This window comes from Fukomys damarensis, unplaced genomic scaffold (genome assembly GCF_012274545.1).
Source record: "Fukomys damarensis isolate Sample0158 unplaced genomic scaffold, DMR_v1.0_HiC HiC_scaffold_12, whole genome shotgun sequence".
NCBI lineage: Eukaryota > Metazoa > Chordata > Mammalia > Rodentia > Bathyergidae > Fukomys > Fukomys damarensis.
The window spans coordinates 45,558,476-45,578,896 of NW_022900924.1; the positions used below are offsets into that span (position 1 = coordinate 45,558,476).

Genomic DNA, 20,421 nt, shown 5'->3' on the forward strand with positions numbered 1-20,421 from the left:
CGACATTTCACTGTTGAAATTATAGCACCAAGTACCTTATTATATGCTTTATTTCTTGATCGTAGGTTTAATTTGGGTCTAGGAAAACGTACCCTAAATATGTGGGAAAACACAATGTTCTATTCAAGCCTATAAGGACTCTGCACCTGTTGATATATTTGTTTTCTGATTAAATAAACACACATGCATAGTGGAGGCTTTAAAAAAGGCTATTCATTAAAAAAATCCTACTTCCGATTGTACCTGTGAGGTAGCTATCATTCCTAAATTCACTTTCAGCCTCTTTGTTCCTACATCTCATCCAACGAGGAGAACTCACTCACACTTTAGGTTTGAAAACAAGACTCTTATACTGTATCAAATTAAATTTATGTTGTCATTTTTCTATCCCTCATTCAAAACCGTAGAGTAAAAGCTCACTTCCAAGTCACTTACTGCTGTGAAGAAGTTACAATAGCACTGCACCTACTGAATCTGAGTACTTAAACAAGAATAAGAAACTAGGCTGTAAACGCAACTATGAACCAAAACTCTCAAACACAACCCTGGGAGAAATACTTCATAAACCAATGTTTGCTCACACACCTCCACTCAGCCTCAGGGAGGAAGCAAATCTCGCCTTGCCGTTTTTGCTGCTGGTTGTGCACCATCACCTCTCCTGTTACCTGGCATTTAGCCTCTCAATCTATCCTCAGTATTTTTCTAGCTCAAGTAAATCCAGAATGTTTCAAAGGGTGGGATTTTTCTAGAAAACTAAAAATAGTGTTTAGGACATAATTTCTTGTCTTTAATACAGGAAAATCTTTAAATTTGTTTTCCTGCTAAATCTCATCACTCAAAAGACAAGAGGACTTGTTACACGGCTACCTTGTTGTGGGGACATTCTCTATCTTTTCTGGAACCCATTTCTCACTGTAACCTCCACGTGATGTCTACAACAGTGATTTACAGTGGGGTCGAAGGATGGGAAGTAATGTCAGAGGAGGAGACGGACTCAGTGAGTCTAATGTAACACTATCTTTTAAAGGAAACCCAGGATACAGGTAAGATTCCATAGGCGATTCTGACATATCCTCTCTTCTACAGCCCAAACACGGCCTCTGCTCTGGTCAACTTGGGCCTTACCCATGCGGCCCTGAAATTCGTGGGGAGAAGGTTCTTCCGTGAAGGACTCCGGGCTTCCTCTTCTGGGCTCACAGATCCTCTGCACTGACCCTTAAACTCTTTTGCTTCTCTTGAAGAGAACCTTCTGTGTTCAATTTCTGGAGAAAAAAACCCCACAACCAGGAATCCTTCCTCTCCAAAGGTGTTTTTACCCCTAGTGGTCAAGGCAAGCTCCGCTCTTACTGACTGTTCTGAAGGCTTTAGACCCAATGTCACTGAGCCCTGAAGGCCAGATGCCATTTTTCTCTTGAGTTTATCTGCCTTACACCAGCCCTTTCTAATCAATGCTTCTTCCTGTCTAGAAGCAAGAGACCTCTGACGGATCCCCTAGAAATTCTTCCTCCTCTCAGCCCAGCTGTAGGGCGGAGATAGCTGATGCACCCGAACAGGCACGGAACAGGCACGATCGGGTTCCCACTGCTGCTCCCCACTTCTCTGCAGGCTCTTAAGGACTCATTTCTACAAAAGTCATAGCGTGGGGAGAAAAGAGGAGGAAAGAAAAGAAAAAGAGGGATTCTTGCTATTTTGAAGCAAGTGGAGACATCTGATAGAGTGCTTATGAAACAAGAAATGTGGGTAATTAGAAAAAAATAGAAGATTGATCACATAATTAAATTAGCAATTTAATTAATATTTAAAATAAAAACATGTTTAAAAGGGAGATTTCCTTTGGTAATTTGTCATTCTCTATACCTCTTCTAATTTTTCCATTTTTTGGTTTCCTTTTCTCAAAGTGGATGGATTCAAGGAACAAAGGAAATGCCAGAAAGCCAGCTGGATGCCAGCTCTGCTGACTCACTACTTCTTTCACCTGCAGATACCATAGTCTAGGTGGACTCTCACCTGTGGAAGGGGTGTGAGCCCGACACAGCGGCACAGGACTGAATGCTAGACAGGAAAAGAAGCCACCAAAACGAAGCCATAAAAAGGGGTGGAGCTGGGGATAGAGACTTTAAGCACTTCTGTATTTGCCTGTAGTTTACTAATTTTTAAAGATATTTATTCTTTTTTTTTTTTTGGTACTGGGGATTAAACTCAGGACCTTGTGCTTTGAGGCAGGTGGCGGCACCACTGAGCTAAATCCCTGTCCCGAAAGCTATTTATTCTTTAGCTTTATCATTCTGTAGAAGTGCTCATTAAATGTCTATTAAAGGAATAAAATATGCAATTCTACCTCCCATCTGAATTTTTGTATGTATTTTCCAAACACAGCAACAAAAAAATACAGAAGAATAAAATAATTTAAGTAGACTTCCAACAGAAAAATCCAGAGATTAAAAGAAATATCATTATATCCCTTTTCCTCCTAATCACACTTATTGTACATCCTCTGAAATCCCTGTTCAGAGAATTTTTTTCTGTTCGAAATAACTTTCGATATTTTAAGTCTCAATAGGGACTTGAAACGAACAAAGTAACTGACCATAAAAGGGCACGTTTCATCTCTCACAGTAACACTGATGCTTCATTTTCTAACACACTTTCTTAGGTATCTGAAATTCTTAAGAGTTGCTGAGAGCCATCCATGGCTGAGCCTCAGGTCTGCCCTAAATGAGCTGAACGGTATCACTTTGGAGCCAGAGACGTGCTTTCACCTGTTCCTGGGTCCTGTTCATCCAGTGCAGCCACCTCTTCTTCCAGTCCGGACCTATCATGTTTTCAATTGCATTTTCAGCTAGAAAAAATGTGAATCAGAATTTTACCATTCACCAAGGACATGACTGTACAATGGTCTTATATGATAATGGCCTTAGCTTCTTCACTATTTCTAAGTGTGCTATCAGTACGGCATCAGTTGAAATAAAGACATTCTTTATATGGTACATGTATAAGAAAACTATAAACAGCATGCATTTAAAAGCTATGAAAATGGGCCGGGGATTTCGCTCAGTGGTTCTGCTGTCTCCCAAGTACAAGGTCCAGAGTTTGATCCCCAGTACCAAAAAAAAAAGCTATGAAAAGTACAGATGCTTACAGTACAGCAGCAAACACAAAATTCTGAAATATAACATTTTAGAACATGAGTGTATGCATATTAGTCTCACACGTCCAATTTATTTAACCATTTAAGTAGTACGAGGCAAATAACGGAAAAATAATCCCACAAATAATACTAAACCTATCAATGACGAAGCCCTATAGATGTTAGGTCTGCTTTACAAGTGTTCACTACAGCTGGAAGAGCCCGTCACCGCTGCCAACACTCGGAGCCTGACAGCCGTGCCCCTACTTACTGTCCCTGAGCCGAGCCTGCAGAGCCTCTTCCATGAAGTAAATGGCTGCATCCCACTGCTGCTTATCGGAGATGGACCGGTCCTCCAGCGCATTGTGCTGAATAACCCTCTGTAACAGCACGCACATAACAGGCTTGTGGGCTTTCTGTCCCCTCAGAAATTTTATTCAAACATACAGCATAGTAAATGTCCAAGATAACAGACTATGTCCCTCCCACAAAAATGCAGGAATGCTTTTCCTTTTTTTTTGAGGTATGGTTTTGCTGGTGATTCTCCTGCCTCAGCCTCCTGAGTGTCAGGATCATAGGTGTGCGCCACAACTGGCCAGGAGTGCCTTAAGTAAACAGTACAGATTCTCTCTTGGCTCAAATTAAACAAGTTCAATGAGAGAAAGACACAGACAGAGATGTGCTGTCCATCTGAACACAATGCCATACTCAGAAGCCTAAGGTTCAAGGTTAAAAATTCACATAGCCCTCACTTCTCCTTTGTGCCATAAGAACCATGCAGTAATATTTTCAAAGTAAAAGACGAGAAAACATTATCATTTTCCCAGTTATTGGCAATAAAAAATGTTTTACACAGTAAATTCTTGAAAAGTCTAGACATAAATGTTAGCTATTTATTACATCTAAAATCTGGTTTCCAAATTTCATAACTTTCTTTTTCCTTTTTTGGTACTAGAGATTGGGGGTCTTGCTAAATTGCAGACTGGTCTGTCTGAAACTTGCAATCCTCCTGCCTCAGCCTCCAGAGCAGCTGGAATTAAGTTGTGTGCCACCAGGCCTGGCTCAAATTTTCTAATTTTTGAGTGAATATTGAAAATGACACCATTCTTTCAGAAATCCAGTCTTTAAGGCACTTACCACAAATACATATGGTTTTCAAACATCAATACAAACATTTCTTTAAAACAAAATTATTACCCAGGCATGCTAATGCATGCCTCTGATCCTAGCATTCAGGGTGGCTGAGGCAGGAGAATCAAAGAGTTTGGGCTCATCCTGGGCAACCTTGTAAGAATCTGTCTCAAAAACTAAACTGACAGGCTGGGGATTTGGATTTAGCTCAGTGGTTTCGCCACCTGCCTCGCAAGTGCAGGGTCCTGAGTTTGATCCCCGGTACCAAAATAAATAAATAAATAAATAAATGAACAAACTAACAAGGCAGGGGGAGGGGCTGGAGATGTAGCTCAGTATGAAGGTCCTGGATTCAATACTCAACACTACAAAAAAACCAAAACAAACCTGAAACAAACAAACAAAAAAACCCCTACTGTCTCATGCTGAGATAGGTACTTTTCAAGAAAACTGCTCAATCCTTTCATTTAACAGTACATCTGGTGACTTTCCAAGTAGAGCAGGTGACTATTAAAAGTTGAATTTTGGTAGTGGTTTATCACATTTTGGAGTCAGGAGTTAGGCTTTGCCAAAGCCAGAGCAGACCTTGAATCCCTGCTCTGCCAATGACAACTCTAGGACCTGAATAATGTTTGTGAAGTGCATAGCAGAGTTCTCGGCAGTCAGCATTTACCGCCCGCCGGTCAGCGTTAGGGCTTCAGATCTGCCTGTCTACAGACAGCCCACAGAACAGCTAACGAATGACAGCGTGTGCGAGTTTACAGAAGCTTGTTCATTGTAACGCTTAGTTTTTCTCTGAAATGGCAGCCAAGAAGGAAACACCAGAGGGTGTTTTTAGAAGGGCAAATGTAAAAGGGCCAATTACAGATCATAAATCTGTTCCTACGGAGGAACATCCGTTTGAACAATCATTTTTAAAATGATGCTGAGATCTCAGATGACATACCAAACTGTCCTCTGCAAAGTCATTCCACTTGTGGCGCTTAATACTTTCCTCTTTAACGGCTTCTTTAAGTTTATCAAATATGTCATCGTGTTCTTTTCCTTTTGGTTCTGTCATGAAGCGGGAAAATTCTTCTTGTAGAGTCTCCCAAGCAACCTAGAATTATTTAAAAGGAAGAAAAAAAGCTGTATTTATACAACTTATTTATATTTAATATATAGCATGAAAAATAAAACATGAATCGAAGCCAAGGGATGTGCTAAATCAGCTCACAAGAAAAGAATATATGAAAGTACATTAATAAAAAAGTAGCAAATGTAAACTATGGTCTAGAGGTTTCACATTGGTATTGGGTGGAACAGATTTAAATCTGGTTTCCTGATATACTTTGTTAGACAAGCGCAGTGGTTTATGTTTCAAAAAAGTTATTTGTAGGGCCAGGGATTTAGCTCAGTGGTTCCCCTGCCTGCCTTTGCAAGTGCAAGATCCCGAGTTCAATATCTGGTACCAAAAAAAAAGAAGTTATGTGACTAAGACTAACACTGCATAGCTATGTGGATTCTGGCGCATTTTGAGCACCGTGGGAACAGCAGGCCATATTCCCACGTGACACAGCCTACGGAAGCCAGGCAGGCCACCTGTACTCGGTGCATCCCAAGTCTGGCTCCAGACTCAGTTCGCTCACTTGCTTCAACCTGCAGGATTTCTGAGTCTGCCTGCTTCTTCCACACCATTAAAAGGTTTAACAGTTCTTAGTTATAAGTCAGTCGTCTTCACAGCTTCGACTTTAGGCAAAGATAAACTTTCAGAGTGAAGTATTACTCAGCTTAGTGTTACAGCTAACTTGTAATTATCTGAAGAATGAAAGGGAAAGCACAGCATCAAAACTAACTAAGCTTACTTATGATTCAGTGGGTTTCAAAAACTGGACTTTATATAGACAGGTGATTGTTCAAAACACACAGTGAGTGACAGGATGAGTATTCCAATCCACACCTCCTGAGCCCACCTGCAATGTCCTCCCACTGCACCTATGGCTGAGGGCACGAAGCACCAGGGCTCAGAATTCGTGCACATTTTACGACCACTCACACTGCCTGAACCTTATACTATGAAAACATCTGCTCACAGGACAGGGCCCACAAGATGAGCAGCAGTGAGGAGAGCTGGTGCACTGACCACGGCTCAGCAGTGTGCACCTTAGGCAGAGAGGCCGGAGGAAATGAGTAGAGCGAACACCTCAGGACTGAAGCAGGATCGGATGGGAGTGAGGCTGCAAGAGAGTGGTCAAACACTGAGGCTTTCAACACGCACCCCCATGCTGTGAGCAGCCTCACGCAGAGCATGGGACAGCTGACTCTTGGCTAGAAGAGCCACTCCACACAATGTGCAGGGCAGGCCAGCCTAGATAACCATTTAATCCATATAAAACCCTGTGAGGCAGGCACTATCTCACCCTTGTTTTTTTGATGAGGAAATAAAGACTAGAACAACTAGCCCAAAGATCTCAGCTATTAAGTAGAATGCCCAAGAGGCATGGGTGACAAAAATGGGTTCTTTAAGGTACATTTTCATAATTCCTAGTTTAATGTGGCAGGATGCTAAGAAATTGATTATATAAGTATAACTGATTCCTGTGAATGCTAATAAAAGCAATGGCTGATCCATTAAGCATTTTCCTTATAAAATCTCAATCCATGGAAGTTCAAAATATTTCACACGGAAGCACATTTTGCTAGCTTTTTCAAAAAACAGTATCAGGGATTGAACTCAGGACCTCAAGCATGCAAGGCAGGCACCAAGTCACTGAGCTAAATCTCCAGCCCTTGCTAGCTTTCTTAAATATTATCTTTAGAAGAAGAACCAAAGCCCTCAAATACCATCCTGATTAGTAAACTCTTCAGCAGTAGTAATGGTAGCAACATTACGGTCAGTCCCAACAGAGAGATGCAGGTCAAAGCATGACTGGAATATAAAGGCCCAAAAGAAAGGCAGTGGCCGTGAGGGGAATAAAACCTCAAGGTCACAGCTCCTATTCCCTGCAGATAATGCTTCTTACCCATTTAATTAAATTACATCCTAACCTCTACTGCTTTATTGGGAAGCTGCTTATCCGTCCACTGTTTAAGCTTGATGTCCACTGTAGTATTAAAAGTTCCTGAATTCATGGTTTGTGCGGCTGGAAGATAGATGTTTTCAATCACATGAGTTGATACTCTTTCCCACAGAGACTGCTGAAGGATTTCTTCCCTGAAATTAAAAAAAGTCTTTCAAGAACACCAAATCAAAATACATTAAGTTTGATTGAAGTGTCAGTGGCACACATTTAAGGTTCTGACATGGGTGTACATCTGTGAGTCAGCAATCAGGATGGCAAATATGTCACATCAACCCTACGTCGTCATGTTAATTTGCATTTTCTACAGTTTCATATGAATGCAACCACAGAGCATGCACTCGGGTACTTTTTTCATCCAGCTAAACTGACATAATTATTTTGAAATTCATCACATTGTTGTGTGAAATTAATTAATTTCACTTATTTTTATTGCTGAGTAGTATTCCACTGCATGAATCTGTCCATCCACCTGATGATGGACTCTTGGGCCGTCTCCAGTTGTCTGCCGTTGTAAACAAAGCTGTTGCCGGTGGACATTTACAAATCTTTGCATGAACACATGCTTTTGTTCTTCTTGGATAAATACATAAGCATGGAATGGCTGGATCACATGAAAACTATATATTTATTTATTTATTTATTTTTTTTTTTGGTACCGGGGATCAAACTCAGGACCTTGCACTTGCCAGGCAGGTGGCAGAACTACTGAGCTAAATCCCTGGCACTGTATATTTAATTTCTTAAAATGCAGGACGGTTTTCCAAATGGTTGCACCATTTCACATTCCCACTGACAGAGAATGAAGGTCCTGGACCCCTTATACTCTTGACCACAGTAGGTATGATCAGTCTTCACCTAATCTAGGAGGTTTACGGTGGCATCTCACTATGGTCACAGTTATCCAGCGATGCATAATTCTGAGTCTCTTTTCACGCTCTAATTTGCTTAGTACTAACACATAATCCTTATGTTTTTATTGTAAAGTCCAAGACTGAGTTTGTGTCAGTGGTACTGATAATTGAACCCAGGGCCTCTGTACTGAGATATATTGACAGACTCTGTCCCACAGTTTTTATGTTTTGAGAGTGGGTTGTGCTATCACTAAGTTGCCCATACTGGGCTCAAATTCGTGATCCTCCTGCCTCCTAGAGTTCTGGGATTAAAGGAACACGCCACCACACCCGATTAAGACTAAAAACTATTTGCCAAAACGTTTATAATTTATCAGGCAACATCACAAAGCACAGAGATATTTTGAGATACTGGTAGATTGAATATTTTAACATTTCATGATTAAGGTAGCAATACATAAAAGATACACAATCAAGTAAAATTCTGCTTTTATTTATTTATTATTTATTTATTTTGGTACCAAGGATTGAACTCAGGTCCTTGCACTTACGAGGCAGTTGCCAGAACCACTGAGCTAAATCCCTGGCAATTCTGCTTTAAAAGACATCTTTTAGCTGGGCATGGTGGCACACGCCTGTACTTCCAGCACTTACTTGAGGCTGAAGCAAGAGGATCCCTTCAAGTTCAGGGCCAGCCTGAACTACATAGTAAGACCCCAACCCCCCAAAAAAAGAAACAAAAGAAAAACAAAAAAAATCCTTTAAAAATATTTCTAAGAAAAAGACAACTATAACTCTTAAATTTTGTTTATTTGGCTTCCCTTGAACTATGGTCTATTTTAACAAAATACTACAGATAAAAAACAAACAAACAAAAAAACAAACCAAACCAAAGTGTAAGGTTTATCAGATGGTCATTTTTTTTTTTTTTGGAAACAGCGTCTTGGTTTGCAGTTCAGGCTGGCCTTGAACTCATAGGCAGCCCAGGCGATCCTTCCATCTCAGCCTCCTGAGTGCTGGGATCAGAGGTGTGCACCACCATGCCCAGATATTAGATGGTCAATCTTAAAAGTAACTTCAGCTGTTCAGGATGCAGCTGCAGTGCTCAGGGTAGCAGAAGTGTCCCTGCTGCCCCTAGGCCAATGGCACTGTCTTGGGAGAACAGTCTATAGTGCACCCCACCTCTCCACACATTTACTAAACAGTTGATGCAAAGCCAAGTCCCCTGATTCAAAACATGTAGCTGCTGGCTTCACTTCACTAATGTGTGGTCTTTTACTGCAACCAGAAAATGAGAGAATGAGAGGAGAGGTTGCATCTCTGAGGTCTGAAGGCGTTCCTTTCAGAGCACTGGAAAATTTTAGAAGCAGCTGGAAGAAAAACTTGCCAGGGCCTGTGCCTCTGATACAACTTTAAACAAACTCAAGAACATTTCTGAGATCTGAACAGATCCAGCCTCTGACAAGCAGGACTCTCCCATTCTGCCCCAGAACAGACCTACTGTTATTTCTTCCTATCAAGTCTGTGGGCCGGCAATCTCCACTCCAGACCCTCTTCAAGGAAACCCTAACACGAGCCCAGGCTGCCCAATCCTAGCAAGCCCGCTGCTTTCCAATTCATGGCAGGAGCTGCTGTCACCTGTCTTTACCAGCGTGTCCTGCCCTTGCCCCACCAGCTGCTGTCCTCTTCCCAGACCCTGACTGTTCTCCATCACAATGTTCACTGTGCTCCGGGCCATGACAAGGAAACCATCTACATTCTCATTCTCTTTCCCTGACCTTTGGTGACTTCACATTCACTGGCTCTTTCGAGGACAGCGACTATCCTGCAGCTCTGGTGAGGGGAAGCTGTGTAGTAGCTGAAAGTGCTTCAGAGTTAAGAAGTGGAAGTTGTGTCCTCACCTCACCGTCTCTCTGCGAGTCGTCAGTTCTCAACTCTCTGGTCAGAACTTCCCCGCCGCCGGCCACCCGTCTGGTTGCATCTCACTCGCGCTGTCATCTACCAACTCCCCCAGCACGCGTCCTGTGCACTTCCAGACTCACGCACTGTCGCTATCGCTCAGGGGCAACACAGGCTCACACAGAATGCGCCTAACACTGGGGTTGTATTGTCTGCTTTATCTCCAAGAACTTTACCTGCACTCTATTTTAATGAAAAAGAAAAAAAACCTTCTAAAATGAATGTTTTTTCTCTTAAAGGAGAGCCCTTACTTAATTTCAACCAATCGGAAAAAGCAGTATGCCTCTATAATTCCTTTTAGGAGACAACCGCTTTTCAGTTTATCGTTAAAAAAATAGTGCCCATGTAAGTGTTTATATGGGTGTGTGTATTTATACAAGTGTACCGTATCATCCATACTGTTTTATAAATGATTTTTAAACCTACAAATACATTGTACATAGCTTCCCATGTCAATATGAACATTTTCAATGGCTGCATAGTAATTTACTCTATCAGTAAACCAAACATTATGTAACTCATTAGAAAACATAAATTGTCCTATATATAAACAAAACTATAGTGAAGATTTTAAGTTTATTTTATCAAATATACCTCTGCTTCCATATATTCCTAACAATGCACACTAGACAGTTTATTCACTGTTTATGAACTTTCTCATAGCCAATCACAAAATCCTGTTAGTTCTATTTCTTAGGTGGCTTCTCAAAAATCTCAAAAAGCTGTCTCCTTGCTTACAGTGTTCTCCCCCAGTATTCCCGTCTCCCTGTCACAATGATCTGTTATGTTTTTTTTGAGACAGCATCTCACTATGCAGACGGACCTGGAACTCACTATCTAGCCCAGGCTGGTGTCAAACTCACAGTGATCCTCCTGGCTCAGCCTCCCGAGTGCTGGGATTACAGGTGTGCGCCACCATGATCTGTGTTAAATGCAAACCTTACCTAAACCTCTTCATGCTTGTGGACAAACTCTGATGTCGCTTGTAAGATGTAATAATATTGCTTACTGTTTTACCTCCTGCCTCTTTGATCCATCTATGCAAAAACCATACACAGCTGCCCATGTCATCTTTCCTACTCTCTCTTGGCCTTTACCTCACACCAAATCAACTTTAAATCTCAAGACTATGATACTGAAAAATCATCTGATTCCTAAAATCTGAATTACAACATTCAACTGTGTTCCTTTTTTCCTCATTCTGTTAGACTATACAAAAATAAACAAAAATAAAACTATTTTCACAATTAGATGCATACAATAGTACCATTTTTAAAACTCAGAGTGGATGCCTATGCAGCCAGCCAGTAAGTCTATGAGAAAAGATGTATTTAGACTGACTGCCACTTAATGCCAAGGATGTGCCGGTGTCTGCTGCTCACATCAGCAGTCGATTCCTGACAATCGGGTGCACTGTGGGAAAACTCTGAGTCTATTTACCACCATTGCGCTTTATCGTCAACTCTAAACCCTAACAGCTTTCTTCAGGAGTGTGTGGGTGCAGAAACATAACAAACTGTTATGACCCCATGTTAGGGTCTCAAGTGCTTATGACACTGCTTCCAGGGGCCAAATGGAGATTAAACACCTGTGACTTACACATCTCAGGCAGGTGCCCAAAAACATCACATAAGGTATCATGCAGCAAAAAAGACACCAATTAGGGCAACACCAACTGTGTCACCAAAGTGGAAGGTTTTTATTGCAATGCAGTTAAATTCAATGTGGTAAGAATAGTTAGATCTTGCTACTCTGATCTGGGTATTAAACTCAGAGTTAGGAAAAAAATAATGAAAAGGAGGCAGAGAATTTTCTACTCTGTGGCACTCAGAACTGATTCTCTAGTAACCAGGCATCCTGGTTCTCCCCCTGCCTTTTCAAAGGGCAACCTGGGTTCTTATTCCTTTACGAACCACTTAGGCCAGTGGTGGCCGAACCTATGGCATGTGTGTCGTGTTTTTCTTTTAAGACAAAATATGTTAATATTTGAACTGATTTCTCTAAACTAAAACCTCAGTATTCAGGTTTAATTACAGTGTTCTAAGCAAAAAAATGAGTGAGTTTCGGGACGCAGTCTGGCAGTTGGTCTCTGGAAGGCCCGCCATCCCTGCCTTAGACCTTGCCTGTCAGGTATGTGACATTTACCCTCTAGACTTGTTCAGTGTTGGTATAATTTGATTTTAGGGCTACTCTGTCCAAACAAAGCTAACCTTTCCATTTGATGATATTAGAAATTAATCTGCAGAAGGATCACATTTTTCCTATCATAAACAGCATTAAATGTTTTAATTACTTTTGATGTCTTACATCTCATATCATCTAAAAAGGCAACTAGTATTATAGTCCACACACACACACACACACACATACACACACACACCTATTTATCTGTATATGTCATACAACTTCCAAAGCTAGCTGACTTACACATTTCTTCTTTTGGACAAGGAGAAATTAAAAATGGGCAAATCCCAATGCCTTGAAGACAGAAGAGGGATCACCACTTTCCTCACTGAGGAAGAAACAACACTGGCATTAGGAGACTCGGAAGAACAAATTCAAACTTAAGGACCAGGCCCTTGTGTCTTGAGTTGGTGCTGACAACCTTTAACTGAGCAAATACAAACGGTACTGAAAACAGTTATCATGAGTGGTGGTAATTAGAGGTTTCTTCAAGAATAGTGAGTTCTTTAAAACAGACTTCATTAGGAAGATAGTTTAGGCACAAAGAATTTATTAAAATATAACTTCAAAACTATTTATATATAGCACACTTGCAGTACATATAGTCTATTTGCTGCACTCCAACAGACTTAAAAAAGCTCAGATTTCCATAAAAATCTAGAGAATGATAGTTTGACTCACATGAGAGACTCACATGAAAATTTTTCAAAAGGATGTATTCACTTGCTATTTAAAAAAATCTTAAATAGGTTTCAATTCAAAATGTGATTTGTATATGTAGTGAGCACATATTAACAGAAAGCACCAACTGTTCTTACTCAAAATGAGAACTTGAAAATATATATGCTCTTTATAAACTGATTTTCTCATTTTGCTCTCTATGATTAATGCAATAACAACACTATCCCAACAGAAAGCACAATTTTATGAAACTTCTGATGAATTGATTTTATATAAATCATGATTATACAATTATTACATAAAAGGTAAAGAAAGAATGAATACAGATGTGAAAAGAACACAAAGTTATTGTCATGGTTTAGATCTTAAAGGGCCCTCAAAGCCTCCTGTGTGTGGAAGGTGATTAAATTATGGGGCTGCTATACCTGACCTGCTGTTAGGAGGTGGGGCCGGTTAGAGGTGTGTGACCTGGAGTGTCTCCTTCCCTGCTCCTCCCTTCTCTCTACCCACTGGCTGCCATGATGTGAGCGGCTCTCCCCATGGTAGACGCGTCCCGCACGCCATTTCTGCATTTAAGCCTGCCAACCATGGCCTGAAACTTCCGAACCTGTGAGCCAAAGTAAACCTCTATTCCTTTAGGTTGCCGGTGTCGGGTGTTGTGCCCCAACAACACGAGAGTGACAAGATGGCGATCTTCCAGAAATTCAGTTGGCTAAGCTACAACAGCAACTACTTTGTAAACAGACATACTTTCAGCTTCTGTCTACTTTGAGGGCTGACCCAAGGCAAAATAAATCAGTTTTATCAATTTAAGTTTTAGTATTTCATTATAACTTGTACAGTAGAGCAGCTGAGACAGGGACTATTATCAAAGTCAAATACTCACCAGTGTTTTGGTGTAACCTGGCTCAGACTGATGACTTCATCAAGAATCTCATTTTTAGCTTTTTCAAACAGTTCATTCTAGGCAATATAGACAGAAGGAAGTAAGATTTTCATAAGAAAATGGAAGTAAATTTGCTCCGTCATGATTTTAAGAGGTAACCAGAAGTAAATGGCTGATGAGCTAAGTACAGGTTCAAACATGCAGCATGTACAAAAATGCTCTTCTGTTCTATCTCTCTTTTAGAAATATCACTATCCAGATAAAGTCAAAGAGTTGATACAAAGGTCCCTATTCCGAATACAAAATTCTGAATGTTATTTTTCACATAGATTTGTTAGCTTAAGATTTCCACATGAGAAACGTTATGTGAAGGTACTGGACACATAACAATTTAGTCTACTAGTAATAGTAAATTAATTCTGTGTATTACAGCTAAATGGCATCTTCAAATCAAGTAGGAGCAGCATTCAGTTCCCACTAAATTAAGACTACATTTCTGCAAAGTAAATGTTAAAAAGATAATGCATAATTAAAAAAAATAAGTTATAGCTGGGTGTGGTGGCGCATGCCTGTAATCCCAGCACTCCGGGAGGCTTAGGCAGGAGGATCACTGTGGGTTCAAGACCAGCTTGGGCTACACAGTGAGTTCCAGGTCAGTCTCAACTACATAGTGAGACCCTGTCTCAAAAAACCAAAACCAAACCAAACCAAAACAGTTATAGAAATACATTAATCCTATGATCTTTAAAGAATATCCTTGACCTGCTTAGAATACATTTTAAAGACTACTTTTCCTTTTTTTTGGGTACCAGGTTTGGGATCTTGGGCTTGCAAGGTAGGCGGTAGAACCACTGAGCTAAATCCCAGAGCCTTAAAACACTACTTTTGACAGGTTATGATTCCTAGTTGTTTTAAAATATTATATAATAAACAATTCAAATTACTGTAGAAGAGATAACTGTTCCTGAACAGTTCTGGCCAATGCCAAAGCAATTTTAGCTTAACATATTTCTGTCATCAACATCAGTTTTATTAGAATACAGTAAATTAAGACACACACAAAATAGATGAGGTACTCAAATATTACCCGGTCAAGTTCTCGCAGGCGAGGATAGTTATTCTTCCACTCAGTTTCAAGGTTAAAACGCGTTGCTTAGGAAGAAGAAAAATGTTTAGGTTTGATGGTTCTTTCTTTCCAGATATCACGGTTAATGGCTATCTTGCCTATCTTCTGTATTAACAGGATTTCTGAGCGTGCTCATACAACTTCTTAGTACCTCTGGGCTCTCAAAGTCTCAGAATTTCCTCATCACAACAGCTAGTCTTGATTCAAGTCTCTCCAGTTTCACTCCACAAACGCACAGAGGCAGCAGTTTGGCAGGGCTAAGCATGAGGAATGGATTATGGAGATATACGACTAAGATTCAACACTATCTATTGTGTGACACAGGTTGTATAAGTTACTTTGCATCTGTTCTCTCTTCTGAAAAACAGGAATAAAAGTAATACAAGGCTGCTGATGTTCTAGTGGGATAAGTAAGTGAACTTTCCAAATGGGGAAAAAATAAAGAGGGCACGCTCTCTTCAGAGACACCATGGAAGGAAAGGGCCGGAGAGGACCGTGTGGGGAGCTGTCGGGGAAGAGCGCGGCGCAGCTGAAGCACAGGTGCTTTGCTTCCCAAGATGCTCCCTGTATTCTCCCTAAAAAGGAGACCACGTTCCCTGTAGTTTATTAAGCTTTCCCACAAACTGGAAATTTTCTGATCTGAACTCTGCAAAGTGCTCCCAACAATGCTCCCTCTGTAAGGGAAAACCCTGTTCTTGTTTAATGGAATCATTCCATTTTCTACATACTAATACTAAATCAAATACTATGCAACCGTTAAAGGGACTGAAAAATCTGGGTACTATAGATTTCCAGCTAATAAAATGTCTAAATTTGTTTGCTTACTTTTTATTTTTATTTTTTTGGTACCAGAGATTGAACTTGGGTCTTTGTGCTTGTGGGGCAGGTGGCGGAACCACTGAGCTAAATCCCTGGCCAGTTTGCTTACTTTAAAACTTAAACTTACCCTTGAAACTATCAGCCTGTTGTTCAACTGACTCTCGTACCATTTTCCAAAAGCAGTCTGATACAGCAAGGCTTAAGTTTCTTGTTGTCACTTGGTGTGCCTTGAGCATACTGGTTCTAAAATATATAAATAAAATATAAAATACATTTACAGTATATAAAATAATATATAAATAAGGTATATATAAAAGTGACAAAGACACAATCACACTACCACCAGATTTGAGAGTGCACCTGTGATAATGAGAATAGTTACTTACACCTTCTGTACCAACACCGTGCAGGGAAATGCTCTGTGATGAAGAAAACGTTCCATGTCTGAGCTGTCTAATAAGGTAACTACTAGCCACATGGGGCTACTGAGCCCTTGAAATGTGTGGCTGAGATGACTGAGGAAATGAATTTTAAATTTACTGAATATAAATTATCATAAAGTTTAATTACCATATAGGACTCATGACTACAATGTAAGATTATACAGTTCTATAGGCTTGTCAGTTTCTTCCCAATACATAATTCTCCAAACTACATTTGCAAGATCTACCTTGATTTACTATACTAATCTATAGGCAAATACACTTTCCTATTTCCAGAGATGTTCCACACAAAAAATTTTAGTGTAATTCAGTTGCCCCATTGGCTCCTCCTTTTTTGCTTTTTGGTTAAAGCCTTCTTTTCTGTCAATTTCTATCAATATTGATGTAGGGTTATTCCTCTGACATCCCTCCTTTCAACTTTCCCTAATACTGTAAGAAATATGCAGACATATCTTAGAAATAAAATTTAATTTAATTTTAAAAATTAATTTCTTAAAAGTCACTTTTTAAGTAAGTGTGTGCTACGCCCCCATGCTCACACGTCCTCGGCGGTTTATCTTGCCTGCATGCTGCACGTGTATTAGCTGAAAAGCAGCTCGGACCTCCTTATTAAACAGAGCACTATGCAATATTAAACTAACAGTTACAAAACATGAACTTTTAAGTGAAGACAGTTCTCACTGTAAAAATCTTTAAATACTTTAACAAGATACCTACTTTAGGAGTTTTGAACTCTGAAAAAATTCCTCTTCGTATTCTCTTATAGCTTCAATGCTTTCAGAGCTGTTTCCTATGGAAAGACAGCAACAAAATTTTCACTAAGAAAATGTATTGTCTTAGAGCATAACAAAAACAAAAAACTCAAACCTAAATTATAATAACCTATCTTTCATACCTTTTCCTGTTACAACAGCAAAATAACCTAGAGCCTTCATTGGAAATAGCTTTCCTTCAATTATCTGCTGAATCTATTTTAAAAAATGGGAAAAATAAATGTGAGATATAGGTGCATATAAGTTTTAAAAGCAGAATATATTATTCAGAAAGTAAAATAACTTAAGAATATTACACATACTTTTCAAAATCTATAAACCTAGGCAAAAGCATTAAAATACATTTCAGTTGCTATTTGAGGGAAAATAAATACATTTAATTTTACTAGACTGAAGATGTCTAGCTAAGAGACAGGCACCACCGGGAATGAGAAGTAGTGCTTTGGAGTCAGATAGAACACAGTCCCAACACTTGCTCTGCCACTCAGTAGCTATAAGACCTGAAGCAACTTAATTTTTACAAAAATGCTGCTGGAATTATGAGACAGTATGATACTCAGCACAGTGCCAGCGTGGAGAAACACTCAGTAAAGGTCAGCTTTTATTAGTCTCCATAATTTCTTCAAGTATCTACATTTTTTTTTTTTTTGGTACCAGGGATCGAACTCAGGACCTTGCATTTGCAAGGCAGGTGCGGTGTCATTGAGATAAATCCCTGGCCCTCGAATATCTAAATTCTAACCAAGTTGGGCTGACTTTCTTTTTTGGTACCAGGGATTGAACTTGGATCCTTGTGCTTGCGAGGCAGGCGGCAGCATCACTGAGCTAAACCCTGGCCCTGGATTGACTTTTCTTATTCCTTCCTCTTCCTTCTCCCCCATTTCCTGTTTTAATACTTGGATTTGCCGGTTCTCAATTTCTTTAGGGTCAAAATTTCTTTTCTGAGTATGCAAAAAAACAGACTGCACTCAGAAAAAGTGCTTATTTGCAGAGATCTATATTCGTCTATGTACAATGTACAGAGTTTCTACCCTCTGAGACACATTCAGATAAATCCTGGAGTAAGAATCCCTCCTTTAAGACAAAGTACGACCCACATGAATGCTGAATCTTTGACGTAAAAAGCCTGAAATAAGCTTCAACTGCATTTCAAATGAAATTCAAACTGACTGTTTTAGAGAAGAGGAGAAAGTAATGAAAGAAATGGAAAGGGAGCCCACAAAAATTATTTCATTTCTTTGCTTTTCTTTACTTCAGGACCAGTACTACCACAGCAGGCCTTACCCTTAAAACAAGGCCCAGTCAGTGGTCATGGAGGCCGGAAGAACAAAGTTAACTCAGCAGTAGGCCTGAGACCTGGCATCTGGGAACTTAACTGGAAAACAATCGCCTACACTGACATAAAACTCTTCCTAAGTAACAGAGACTCATTGTGCAAGCAATGAGTTTAGCACTGAATGTTGCTTTTCTTTCAGGAGTCTGGAATTTGGGTATAATATGATGCTGACCTAACCAGCTTCTGTGAGCCTCAGAAAGCCTCAGGTGCTGAGTCTCCACTGTGCACTTGTTGCTGGAGGCGTAAGACTGCCTGTGTGATTCTGTAGGAAGAACACTCTTGGAAACTCAAGCTGGTTGCCTCCAGACTCCATCTCATACACCATTTACTTTGTGATTTTGCTTTGTATCCTTTTGTTGCAATAAATCTCAGGTGCAACCATAATATTTATATGTGTCCCAAGATAATTCCTCTTCGCTGGGTAAGCATAACCCAAGCAAGCCAGGTGTGTCCAACCCGCAGGGAATCAGTGAACCTAGGCTGGCCTGTCTGGGAGATCTCTGATAGACACAGTCCCAGAACATGTCAGGAGGAAAGGGAGACCTACACAATAGCAGGGTGGATGGGCACCTCATGTCTGAAGCAGTTCCATGGGAGGTAACGACATGATAAAGTAACAGATGACAGCCATTATGTATTCAATGTATGGTGCCGAGTATCATTCCAACCAATTTACAGTATTTATTTAACCCATTAAACCTTTACAACCCATACGACGGTACCACAAATATCTCCATTTCCACCAGATGACAAAGTCTAAAGTAGAGAAAAGTTAAACAATCTACCCAAGATGATATAGCTAGCAAATGGCAGGGCCAGGAGTTGAAACTAAGCAACCTGGCTATAGATTCTATCCCTTAACCATCACCTTAGGCCTTCACGATTAGGTAAAGAGCATGTTTTAACCAGACTTGCACCCTAATAAGACTTACATGCAATACTACCTTACAATAAAACTTCTTGCTAAAGGAGCAGGAAAAATGAAAGTTGCTAAAGATTTCAGTGACCTATTTATAGAAATACAGATAGAGGACAGTGAATACTATGTACTGAACTCACAGAATTTCAGAAGTGAATGACCTTAGATCTAATCTAGTGAACTAGACTAATGAGTTGCACTCTGGACTGACTAAACTCACAAAAGTGACTAGGTTTGCCCAAGTTGGAGGAACATGGATAAAAATGCTGGGACCTGACTCCCAAGGCGATGCCTTTTGTACTAAAAAAATCTATTATATAGTCTTGAGAAATTAGGAATGAACCCATACTAGCATTATTTTGCATACACCAACTTAAGAAAGACAGGAAGAAAGAAAGAAGGAAAATAAATGAAGTCAATGACTATATGTCAGCATATACACTTATTATTTTTTACATAACCAAACCCTACCACAGCTGGAGCTTGCACACAGAATCTTTTCACAATAAAGAACTTGCCCGTACCCTGCTTGGGCTAGCTACATTTTTTTCTGCCAAGTCCACTTTGGTCAAAACAAATATGGTCCTTCTTCCGTGAGGATCCATTTGACTGACCAAGTCCGTAACAATACTGCGTTCAGCATCCACAGATCCATCTAAAAGAAAATTGAAAGATGAAACTGCAATAATTGAAAAATAGATTTTAAAAAACTTAGTATAAGCTATACCTATGACTATGTCATAGCAATAAACATTTTATTAATATAGTCAACTTTTTAATGAAAGGAAATCCCGGGTAAAAATTTCAAGGGTGCCTATGGGGAAAATTATTAAACTATCCCCCACTTCAGTTCTGCCTATTGTACTAATAAAATGAAAAAGCAAAAAGGTAAAAACGCTTGTCTTGTATGTTTATGTCACAAGCACTATTTGGAATGTAGCTTGGAAAGCACATCAGAGTCTGAAATCTTTTGTCATAATTACCTTGAATACAGAGGATGATGGCGTTAGGGTTCTGCATGTAAGCTTTGCTGATACTGAAAATAGTCTCCTTAGTGTCAGGAGCCATGCCTGATGTCACAGTCTTGAAGAAAAAGGTTTCAAACATCATTACAGGTATTTTCC

The 20,421-nt window shown here is 39.9% G+C and overlaps 1 protein-coding gene across 4 annotated transcripts in view; it reads right to left on the reverse strand.

Moving 5' to 3' along the window:
• Opa1 (OPA1 mitochondrial dynamin like GTPase) overlaps positions 1-20,421 on the reverse strand; it is an 80,214-nt gene that overhangs the window by 27,046 nt on the left and 32,747 nt on the right. For all 4 annotated transcript variants that reach the window (XM_010624076.3, XM_010624074.3, XM_010624077.3 and 1 more), the window contains 11 exons: positions 20,281-20,380; positions 19,822-19,952; positions 17,165-17,237; positions 16,987-17,059; positions 15,954-16,069; positions 14,969-15,033; positions 13,882-13,958; positions 7,286-7,451; positions 5,205-5,357; positions 3,399-3,507; positions 2,760-2,839 (listed from right to left, as the gene is read on the reverse strand). In XM_010624076.3, coding sequence (XP_010622378.1) covers positions 2,760-2,839; positions 3,399-3,507; positions 5,205-5,357; positions 7,286-7,451; positions 13,882-13,958; positions 14,969-15,033; positions 15,954-16,069; positions 16,987-17,059; positions 17,165-17,237; positions 19,822-19,952; positions 20,281-20,380 — 1,143 coding nt within the window. The remainder of the gene's footprint in view (positions 1-2,759; positions 2,840-3,398; positions 3,508-5,204; positions 5,358-7,285; positions 7,452-13,881; positions 13,959-14,968; positions 15,034-15,953; positions 16,070-16,986; positions 17,060-17,164; positions 17,238-19,821; positions 19,953-20,280; positions 20,381-20,421) is intronic.